Here is a 12,066-nt window from a genome sequence, read left to right on the forward strand (position 1 = left end):
GGAGATTCCACCACCTCCCTAGGTAACCCATTCCAGTGCTTCACCACCCTCCTAGTGAAAAAGTTTTTCCTAATATCCAACCTAAACCTCCCCCACTGCAACTTCAGACCATTACTCCTTGTTCTGTCATCTGCTACCACTGAAAACAGTCTAGATCCAAACTTACAGTTGAGACCTAAGTCTCTGAATCAGGTCAGGCATGTCTCCAAGTGCCTGAGAGAGCAATGGTCACCCACTGCAGCCTGCTTGGCTTGTACTCCTCTCTCTCTCTGTCTCCTGTTCCTGTAGCTCTTACATCAAACAAGTTCCTTGAACATGTTGTAATTCAAGGTTAGTCCTTCCAGCCATATCGGAGATAATTAAGAGCACCAGGCTTGTCCCACTGATGAATGAACATAAGGCCACTCCCAGCGTCTTCAAGAGTAGCCTGGCAAGATACACTCTCAGGCACATTCTTCAGAGTTAAGATCATCCTCCATCCAGCCTAACTTCCTGTCCGAGTTTCAAATTAGTACTGACCACTTCTCATCCCTGCAGCCTCCAAAAAATGACTTATGAGAGCCCATTTCCGATCCTCTTGCATTTTGTGTGAGATGGGTTCAGTGGAGGAAGAGGAGGTTACTTACCTGTAACTAGAAATTCTTCAAGATGTGCTGTCCCTATTTGTATTCCAAACGTGGGTGCGCATGAGCACTGTGCACTGGAGCCAGAAGGTTTGTAGCAGTGTCTGCTGACCCGCACATGTGTTGTATGTCCCTCCTGTTCTTCGAGGGATGGTCCCTATATGTATTCCAAATGTAGGTGTGTAGCGAGCAGTGATTACTGTGAAAGTGGGTGCAAGAATGTGATAGTAAGTGCAGTCTGTAGTATGGCAGGGCCCCAGCATAGTGGGATGTGAATGTGTGTACTGAGCACCACGTTGAGGCCTGACAGCTGTCTTGCCATGAGATACCTCCCTGTAGTCTCTGTCCTTTGACTGCCTTCTCTTCTTTATGCCTTTACTCCTTCATTCCTAGAGCTAGGTAACTCTGATCCTCAGTCGGGAGGTGGACCTCACAGCCTCGCCTCCTCTCCTTTTGCTGGTGTTTGGAGCCATTTTCCTCCTCCTCCTCCTCCTCCACCTGCCTCAGCTCCTGGTCCATCTCCTCCTGCAACCGCTCCTAAGTATCCTGAAGATGTGACTCTAAGGCAACAAAACCTTATGCAGACTTGAGTTGTCGGCTCTCTGGCTCAGAAGGCCTGTGACATTGTCCAGCTCACCCTGCAGTCTGGTGACTTGTATAGCCAGCTCCAGCTGCACACTCAAACTGAGTACATCTTACTTTCAGTTCTTGCATCTAGGCTTCCACCTTCTTGTGCTTGTGTTTAGAGTCCTCTTTGCTCTGCAGAAGAATCCTCACCCCAGTGGACAGTTCTGCACGCTCAGTCTCCAGAGCCTCCTTTGCCATCTCAAAGTTCACCATCAGTTGTTTGGTTTCTTCCAGCAGTTCTATCAGCTCCTTCACTGCTTGTATTTACACTACCTCCTCTCTAGGATTTGTGTCTGAGTCGTGGCCTCTGAGACTGAGTCCTTCAGTACCTACTGGCAAAGGGTTTGCTGGTATGTAATAGCGACTCCTGACAAACTCACTGATGGGTAACAATTAAAAAGTTGTATGCATGCACTAAAATTATGTTTAGAATCTGTGTCCCAGGCAGGGCTGACAAGCAGCTTTTTACTAGACAAAGGAATTTTGATTTACCTGTGCTGCAGGTTCAGTTTTATACTTAACCTACGACACAGGTTAATCATGATTATATTTTTGTTTTATTTGTAGCCGTTTTCAATTTATATTATCTTTGCTTAGTATCACTTAAATCTCTGTCTTTTAATAATAAACTCTTTCTTGTTTTACTATAAATTCATACCAGTGCAATATGTTAAAGTAAAGTGTGAATCCTCCTCAGCTGAGCCAACAGGCTGGTGTGTATACTGTCTCTGGACACAGCAAACCTGGAAATTTCTGTGAGTGTCCAGTGACAAGGGCTGGATACTGCAGAGGAATGCTCTTCCAAGGAGTCTGAGGATTACAGCATATCAAGGGTTACCTGCAAGGCAAAGAGTCCTAGGAAGTATGTTTGGCTAACACACTGAGGTGACATGTTGCTGTCACTCAGTTTAACACCAACAAATCTCTTTTTTGTTAAGGCAGAGGGTGTGACATTCTATACCTTGGGGGAGCACTCTGTAACCATCATATGCCTCATTTACATATAATTGTGATATTGCATATAAAGCATTACATGTGACAACATGGGAAAGGTTATGATCTGCTGAAACCCATTGTTCCATCTAAATATGTATATCATCAATGCATATGATGTTATGAGAATGTGTTGTATGGTTGTCACTAAAATATGCTGTGGGTTTGGGAAGCACCCAGATACTAGCTCTCCAGAGACAATGACGAGGGAGGTAACCAACGCCCGGATGGGTGCTAAACAGACATCACCAGTCATTCTCCAACAGAGAAGTTACAATTCAGTTACTCACCTACATAAGGCCACATCAGGGGAATTGCTCAACCATGCCTGTTGACTCAGCAATGTCCACCCTGAAATGCCAGGACTTGTGTTCTCCAAGCAGATGGACTGAGGGTACAAAACAGAACACAGGGCTCCATGCCTGGCCTTCTCCTGCCCCTACTTATGCTACAAGCAACAAAGACACTCAAAAGACTCAAGACTCCAACAGAGGGGACTGGCCCAGGTTTGAGGGACAAACCTGTATATTAAGGACTACAATATCCAGTGAGGTGAGAAATATTGATTAATCTATTTTTTGCTCAGTCTAATACAGTTGAGAGTTTAGACTGTGTGCTTATATTTTAATTTTATTTTGGTAACTAACTGATTTTTTGCCTATCACTTAAAATATTTCTTTTGTAGTCAGCAAATTTGTTGAACCATTTATCTTTACCAGTGAGTTCTCCAGAAGTGTGTGGAGCAGTGCAAGACGGTATATTCCTGAGGTACAAGGCTGGGATCTTGGGGGGGATTTGGCTGGTGCCTTTCTCTGTGTGATTTGTATATGGGTCAGGGAGCATTCATGCAGTCCAGCTGGGTGTGGGGCTCCACATGCTGTTGTGCTGAGGGATCACAGCACCTGGAGGGGTTTGCTGCTTGTCACTAGCAAAGCATAGTGAGAGACAGGCTGGAGAGTTAAGGGAGCACAGCGGTCCCACTGGCTCCTTTTCCAGTGCTTCTGGTTCCTCTCTCACTCCAGCTTCTGGTTTTCCACTTTGTTTCTGGCCGCACACTCCAACTCCAGGTCTCCTTGAAGTTTAGTGACCTGAGCTCATGGACTGCTTTCTGTGGCATGTTTTTCTTGGTTGCATCCTCTTCCACCTTAGCCACGGCTGCTTATAGTTTCTCTTCCTTCTTGGCCAACTGTCTTATGAACTCTGTGATATGAGCCTGCAGCTCAGCACTCTTGGCACACAGATCAGTAGAGTCTTTCTTAAGTTTCCTGCACGTTCTCTCTAATACCAACCACTGCCCTTTTTTGCGATCCTGGGGCTCTTCCATCTCTTCCTTGTGTTAGTGCTCTTGTTATGTTCCCCTGTCCTCTCCCACGTCAGCATCTTCAGCCTTTCTAGTGCCTTAAACTGTTCCATGATGTACCTGTTGGCTCAGAGGGATTTTTGCAGCTGAGTGTTGAGGTTGTCCCCTGGTACACTTGGCATCTCTTATTCACTCTATCGCTGCTTAGCACTACGATACGGTCCCTCAGCAGCTTCATCTCCTGGATCTTCAACATCTAGATCTGGTCCCAGCTTGCAGAGCCATCTCCTGCTCCTGTTGCTGGCTCTGCAATTGGTCCTGCACCTCAAAGAGACTGCACAGCTGCCTGCAATCCTGTTGCAGTTTCTGGTTCCAGAGTTGCAAAGATTGCCCACTTTTCCTCCAGCTAAGACTTCGCCTGTTTATGCAAGTACTACTGTTCTTTCTTCAACTGGGAGACCAACTTCTTGGAGACCAACTTGGGAGTTTCCTCTGATGAATGTTGCACTTGCTTTTCAGTATGGGGATTCACTTGCCCCATCTTAGCCACAATCAAATGGCTGTCTGTCTTTTAAGCACTGGATTTGTTCCTGTTGCTTATCCAGGTTGCGTAGGAAAACCTGCATCTGGGCCTGAAAATCTAACTGTTCAAGACTATCAGAGCCCTCTGAACTGTTGACCTCATTTTGGTCTTTTCCCTAGTTCTCCCAGCTTAGGAACCCTGCTGCCATTCAGAGCAGCTAACTATCTTCTTCGGGGTCCTGTATCAAGTTACTCAGGCTCCACAGCCTGCTAAACAAAAGAACACATATGAGGAAGGAGAGGAGCTAGGGGGTAAGTCTACTTTCAGAATGGAGAGCACAATTTAGGGCAAAGTCATTTTTCAATCCCACGTCAGAATGCACAAGAATCAGGTTCAGAAAAATTACAGTAATACCCACGGTACCTTCTTCATAGCTTGGCACTTTGCAGTTTCAGAAAAGCCAATTGTCTTATCAGGAGAACAGATCTTAATAAATGGAAAGTTGGATTCTTCTGCAATCTTTGCTGCCAAGGCAGTCTTTCCACTATGTGGGGGACCTGGCAGGAAGAGATTCAAGTCAGAAAGAGGGAAAAATCGATTTTGCAAGGCTCAAGGTAAACTAGATGGACTTGAGCAAGTTAATAATCTCATTCACAGGGACCTGACTTTTTGAAGTGACTCTTTGCTCTCTTTCCTTAGCTCCTGTACAGCATTGCTTTCCAAATGGGTTCATTCACAGCAGGGGTTCTCAAAAAGGGTCAAGAGGTTATGTGGGGGTTGCAACCTGTCAGCATCCATCCCAAATCCTGCTTCATCTCAAGCATTTCTAATACAAAAGTGTTTTTAATTTATTAAGGGTGTTGCACTCAGAGGCTTCCTGGCTGTAAGGGGTCACCAATACAAAAGTTTGAGAACCACTGATTTACAGAGACTATTTGGACTCCAAGGAGTGCAACTTGCAAAAAACGCAAGAACCAAAAAGATCCTGCGTGTTTTATTGAGCTGGCTGAGTACTGCAAAACACTGGACACATTTGCTTGGATTTTAAATGAATTTTCTTAAATTATATTTATGCCCCTTGTGCATTTGCAAACGAGATGGCTGGCAGAAATTCTGTGTAAATGTACAAAACACCTGTAGAAGGCAAAAGTGGAGTTTGTAACTGGAAACTCACACCAGAAACCTAATTCAACCAGGTATCAAAAACATAACATACACCCTATTTGCCCAACCAAATGAACTCATAATATATAATGTAGGTGGTCACACACTAGCAACAAACTACTCACGAACAAGCAACAAACTAAAGACTTACTCTCAGGAGCTAATCAGTGAATAACTTCAAGTAACTTATCACAGAAGATTAGGGTTGGAAGGGACCTCAGGAGGTCATCTAGTCCAACCCCCTGCTCAAAGCAGGACCAACCTCAACTAAATCATCCCAGTCAGGGCTTTGTCAAGCTGGGCCTTAAAAACCTCTAAGGAAGGAGATTCCACCACCTCCCTAGGAAACCCGTTCCAGTGCTTCACCATCCTCCTACTGAAATACTATTTCCTAACATTCCATGTGACAAAGCTCCATCTTTGTCTCCATGGGTCCAACATTTCCTGGTGGATTTCACTAGCCTCAGAGGCTTATTGTGACCATCCACATAGCCCTTCTCTCTCTAGAGGCAAGAGTCACAGCTTAGTGAGCCATTTTCATCATAAGCCAGTGAGGGAAGTGAGGAGAAGCTATCCTCCCTCGCAGTGTCTCTGTTGTCTCCCAATTTCAGTGATTAATCAGGGAGGAGAAGGTGGAGCCCAGGCCTGCCCTCTACTCTGGGCTCCAGCCCACAGACCCTAATAGTAGCAGCTATGTTAGCTGACTATTTGGAAATAGGATGTGTACAATTCCCTGGGCCACTTCCCCACAGCAGCCCCCACTCAATATCTCCTTCACAGTTACCTCAGGGCCTCCTTCCTTGCGCTTGATATGAATTTGTACTGCCTCGTTCCTCCAACAGCATGGCTTCCTCCTACCTCTCCTGATATGCATGCCTCACTGACTAACTGGGAGGCTTTTAACTAGTTCCAGCCAGCCCTTGATTGGCTTCAGGTGTCCCAATCAACCCAGCTATCTCCACTGCCTTCTGGAAGGACCTTAATTGTCCCTAAGTGTCTTGATTAACCTGGAACAACTGCCATTTGGTTACCATGTACCAGGGTTTTGTTTAGTCTGGGGCTAACATACTTGTTCCTCACTACTTTACTATAGGCCTCTGGCCTTGCCCCGTCACACCCACCTAGACCTCCCCCACTGCAACTTGAGACCATTGCTCCTTGTTCTGTCATCTGCCACCACTGAGAACAGCCGAGTTCCATCCTCTTTGGAACTCCCCTTCAGGTAGTTGAAGGCAGCTATCAAATCCCCACTCACTCATCTCTTCTGCAGACTAAACAATCTCAGTTCCCTCAGCCTCTCCTCATAAGTCATGTGCCCCAGCCCCCTAATCATTTTCGTTGCCCTCCGCTGGACTCTCTTCAATTTGTCCACATCCTTCTCGTAGTGTGGGGCCCAAAATTGGATGCAATACTCCAGATGTGGCCTCACCCATACCAATCAATTCCCCTCTATTCAAGGTATCAAATCAATTCAAAGTCAAAACCAACCAAACAGATTATTAGTTACAAAGAGGAGGCATAGGATGGACAATGTCCCACTCTCCCTCAGAACCAGATAAACCTGTTTTAATATCTGATGCAACATTCATTCATCTTGTCATTTGGCCAGGTACTAACGATACTTTTCTTTCTGATAAGTGCACTTCACACACTACCGGATACCTAGTCCAAGAACTTGTATGTGATAACTGCACAGACTGGATTGTGTGTGTTACTCACTTTCAGACATTAGGACCCCTAAACTCACCTTCTAAAAGAACGCTAACTAGCGGAGTGCGGTCACTGTTTTTGGTTTGCTGGACAAGCAATTCTCCATCTTCCAGCACCCTTGTTACAGGGTCTCCCCACTGGATAATGCCATTCATGATGTAACTTGCATAATCCTCCTGGTTCGTTCCAAATGCCTGTGTTCCGTAAGATGAAAAAATTATTCTCAGTAGTGAGTCTTTGTTTGATCAAAGGAAAACATAGCACGGGACAGTAGACAAAACTAGAGTGACAGGTACTGTAGTGGGCTTTTTAAATATAAATATGAGAGATTTTGGTACACATTTTAGCTGAATGAGCAGTTAAATCATAGATTTACCAGTGATGTAGTACAGGTTGTCCTAAAGGACCATAAAATAAGATGTTAGTACCTATTTAGCATATGGTAACCTCTGTAATCAAATACAATATCATCTATCCCTATGTAAATTACCTTTAGGTTCTGAAATTATCTACGCTTTACTAAAAGATATCAAGTTCTCTTCATCAGAGCCCTAATCCTCCTGCCACTGAATTCAATGTCAAATCTCTCATTGATTTCAATGAGATTAGGCTAAAGACCAACTAGTGTGTACTGCAAAAGGAAAGGCCCACTCTTGCAATCGCTCTATTTAACACTTCCCATGTGCAGAGAGGCTGCAGAATAGAGCCCTAAAATGATGGGAAAGAGACAGAGTCTCAGTTCATTCCTGTTGAACAGTATTCAGTTGTATTAAGCCACAGAAACGATCTCAAAAGTCATGCTGCAACATTACATTTCTGCATGTGCACAGATCTGAAGTGGTTGCTGTATTCGTTGACTAAGGAAGCACGTGTTCTCCTCCAGCATGCACTGCTTTACTATATGAATTAAAAAGGCCCCACTCACCGGTTTGATATCATTCTCCAGAGAGGCTAAGAAGTCTCCCCTTGTCACACGCAGAGACTCTGCCGTCTCCATATTCACTTCCACTTTGGTGGTGGCCTAGTTAAATTACACGGAAACGGGTTAACATACAGTCTGAGAGTACAAGTTATCTCAAGGACTGGGTTCAACATCATCCTCTGTATTCTTAGGATTTTGATTCTGTAGTTAATTATACACCAATAAAACCTAAAGAAATCTTCTTTAACACATTTCAAACACAAATATTGAGTACTCTTGGAGTAGTTTTCATCTCCAGTGTGAAGCATGGCCATTAGCTAGTTCTCACATCCATCTCAGGTTGTGAAGCATTAACATTTTACAGGGTGGGAAACGGAGGGATGGAGTTTAAGGGCCTGATCCTGCAGGGTGTTCATCACTCCACAAAGTGTGGTCCTGGAATTCCTGACTCACTTCTCTACTCTGACCATGCTCCCACCCAATCCCTCAAGAACTGTCTTTACATGGGGATTTTAAAACCCTAAATATTTGATCTCTTGGTGATTTTCCTATATTTACATCAGATGAACCATACTTGAGAGCCCATTTTAATTTAGGACCAGACTGCCTTCCTAAAAATGGCACAATTAATACTGTTTAGAAGAGCTGAACCCAGCTAGGAAGTCTCACACATATCCTCACATCAAGAATTGCCTACTCCAGGTGAAAAAAAGGAGTACCGTTTCCTTCAATTCAGCCCTCCCAAGAACTAACAGGCAAGTTTTAAAAAGTAGTGAGTAGGAGTACATACATCCTAGACTGGCAAAGACACTGGAGCCCTTCTCATCACTTACAAATGGCTGGTCAGTCACAATGAAATGCACAGGTGACACTGGTATGTCATGTTGTGTTGCCCACACTACAATCACAGTGCATTTTAACTCACTGTCAACATATTCTCAGGAAAGAGCCTTCACAGGCTGCAGAATCTTTTCATCAGAATGTGAACGGCTCCTTTCTGTACAAACCATCCTCACTGACGGCACTTTGAAATTTTGACTGCCCTTGGCAGCAATGAGGAGTCATATGTGGATTTAAAGCAACTTTTCAGGTCTTAACATGATGGAGATAAAAGAACTGGTTCTTACTACTGCCACAATTGCCTACAGATCCTGAGCAGTGGTTCACAGATACAAGGAGAAGGTGTAAGTATGAAGTGGGACAGAAGTCAATAAGATGTGAAAAAAATGATTTTCCTATAAAGTGGTGAAGTACAAATCAAGTTTGAAACACAGTAACTTCATTTTACTTACTGTCATCAGGGGATGTGTCTATCACAACATACCTTGGACAGATTTCGTGATCCTTTCTATATATTTCCCATAATATACGATTTTAGTTTTATATTTGTTATTTTGGGATTTAAACAGATTTTACTCTTTTTCTCCAAACTGAACATATTTCACAGTGAGAGTGACTTCTGACCCTTACTACACCAGGCACCAGTAATGTCTACAAGGACATTTAAATGCACCATGGTGATTGGATGGCTCAGGAGATTAGTATTTGGGATTCAAAGACCTTCACTGGGCCCAAATCCAGTCGAGGTGCTGACAGTACCTGAAACTCATTACCACCTATACATCTCATGCTGTAACTTGTGAAGGTAGCATTAACGCTCAGAGTGAGAGTAAGTTGTCTGACTGTGTTGTAAGTATTTTAGTTTAATTTCTGTCTGTGCCCCCTGAGACAAGATGGACACATCTGACAAAGTCCAATCAATGAGTGTTTTCCCTCACTGAGTGTCAACAGAGAGGCACAGTTATGGATGGACCATGGAGACCAGACTCCCTGTGATTCCTTGAGATGGCATTATGAGACCAGGGCTGAATACTGGTAAAGTGGGGAAGTTTATATTGCCTCTGGCTCACACACAGACCAGGCACAGCGTAACTAGAGATTGATGGGTTCCAGAGCTCTGTATCAGAAACCTCTGAAGAGAACTGAACTAAGCTTATCCAATGGACAGTGGGGCACCACTGCTCAATGGAGAAGGTGAGCTGGTAATGGAAGATTAGAAGGCAGAGCTGCTCAATGCCTACTTTGTTTCAGTCTTCCCACAAAAAATAACATATGACTGGACAACTAGCAAAGTCTTCATAGACAATAAAGGGGAAGGGATGCCAGTCGGGATAAGTAAAGAACACTTCAGAGATCTTCTGACCAATTTGAACAAATTCAAACCAGCAGGGCCAGACACTATTCACCCAAAAGGTGCTAAAGGATTAGCTGAAGAAATCTCGGAGCCACTGGCAAATAATATTTGCAAACTCATGGATGACAGGAGATGTGCTGGAAGACTGGAGAAAGGCTAACGTTCTGCCCATCTTTAAAAAGGGGGTAAAGGAGAAGTCAGGGAACTATAGACCAGTCAGCCTGTCTTGATACCTGAGAAGCTACTAGAGCAATGTATAAAACATTCAATTTGCAAATACCTGGAAGATGAAGGGGCGAGTCCTCATGGATTTACTAAGAGTAAGTCATGCCAAACCAACTTGATTTCCTTCTTTGACAGGGTAACTGACCTGATGGATGGGGGAATGTGGTGGACATAATATACCTTGGACTTCAAGGCTTTTGAAACAGTCTGACATGATATTCTGATGAGTAAGCTGGAGAAATCAGAACTTGGTGTAACTATCATGAAGTGCATACATAATTGGAATGTATGTCAGGTTGGAGGGAGGTCTCAAGTGGGGCTCTGCAGGGATCTGTTCTGGGTCCAGTTTTGTTTAATTCTTTTATTAATGACCTGGATGTAGGTATAGAGAGCATACTGATCAAATTTGCCTACGACAGAGAGATAGGTTGGTCGCCAATGCTTTGGAGGAAAGGGCAAAAATTCAGATGGATCTTGATAAACTGCAGAACTGGGCTATAGACAACCAAAATTAAAATTCAGAAAAGAAACATAAGGTGCTACACTTAGGGAAGAAAAATAAAATGCACAAATCCAGAATGGGGGATAAATGGGTCGGCAGCGCCACTGCTGAGAAGAAATCTGGGAGTTGTGGTGGATCACAACTTCAATATTAGCCAACACTGCGATGCTGTTTCAAAAAAAGCAAATGCAATTTTAGGTTGCATTAACAGAGGATAGCATGTAAATCACGGGAGGTGATAGTACTGCTGGTTAGGCCTCAGCTGAAGTACTGTGTCGAATTTTGGTCACCAATATATAGAAAGGATATAGAGAAACTGGAAAGGATCCAGACGTGAGTGACAAAGATGATCAAAGGGATGAAATGCAGCGATACGAGGAAAGGCTGAAGGAAATGGGTATGTTTAGTTTGGAAAAGAGGAGGTTAAGGGAGGACATGAATGACAGGAGTCTTCAGATACTTGAAAAGTTGCCCTAAAAAGATCGAGAAAAGTTGTTCTCTCTTGCCACAGAGGGCAGGACAAGAGGCAATGGCTTCTAACTCCAGCATAGCAGATTTAGATTAAATTTCAGGAAAAACTTCCTAACTGTAAGAACAGGATGACAATGGAACAGACTACCTAGGGAGGTTGTAGAAGATCCTTCTCTGACACTACGTCCCATATTCTTCATAGAGATAATGTTATGATATGAATATGGCATAATTAAGATAAGTCTTATGCAAGATGGTATCACTGGAAAGGTTATGATGTACTGACTATGATTATCCTATTTGTATGCAGGTATCATTTCTGTATCTGAAGTTAGGAACGTTGACTGTGTAACAATTAGAACTGTGTTTAGACCTGGGGAACACCCACCAGACAGCAGGCAATCAGCCTGCTTGGGTCATTAGGGAAAACAATGGGACTCTGACAATGCTAATCTCCCATCTTCCTGAGAAGCTTCCTCAGATGTCGCTTTGACACTGCAGGGTCATGGAATGTCAACTGGTACTGCACCCCATCAAACTGGGAAATAAACGACTCCCGCCATATGTAAATCCTATTTAAGGCAGGGAAGTGAGTTAATCTAGGTCAGTTCTTCACTGAATCCCCACCCAAGATGACTACTGAAAACCTGATCTGGGAAAGAAAGGACTGGACCCAGGCTAGAAGGTTTCTGGCCTATGAAAGAAATATCTGGAGTTCTAAGCTGAAAACAAGAGCAGTTTGTCTACAACAAACTCTGCAACCTGCTTAAAACAACAGTTAGGGTAAGAAACTACTACTTATAGCCAGTTTC

At 43.7% G+C, this 12,066-nt stretch overlaps 1 protein-coding gene across 1 annotated transcript in view; it reads right to left on the reverse strand.

Moving 5' to 3' along the window:
• The window catches only part of NSF (N-ethylmaleimide sensitive factor, vesicle fusing ATPase), a 177,736-nt gene that overhangs the window by 44,013 nt on the left and 121,657 nt on the right, over nucleotides 1-12,066 (reverse strand). The window contains exons 12-14 of the mRNA XM_032806572.2: nucleotides 7,866-7,961; nucleotides 6,978-7,134; nucleotides 4,490-4,623 (exon numbers count right to left, since the gene is read on the reverse strand). Coding sequence (XP_032662463.2) covers nucleotides 4,490-4,623; nucleotides 6,978-7,134; nucleotides 7,866-7,961 — 387 coding nt within the window. The remainder of the gene's footprint in view (nucleotides 1-4,489; nucleotides 4,624-6,977; nucleotides 7,135-7,865; nucleotides 7,962-12,066) is intronic.

Source organism: Chelonoidis abingdonii, chromosome 21 (genome assembly GCF_003597395.2).
Source record: "Chelonoidis abingdonii isolate Lonesome George chromosome 21, CheloAbing_2.0, whole genome shotgun sequence".
NCBI classification, from domain to species: Eukaryota; Metazoa; Chordata; order Testudines; family Testudinidae; genus Chelonoidis; species Chelonoidis abingdonii.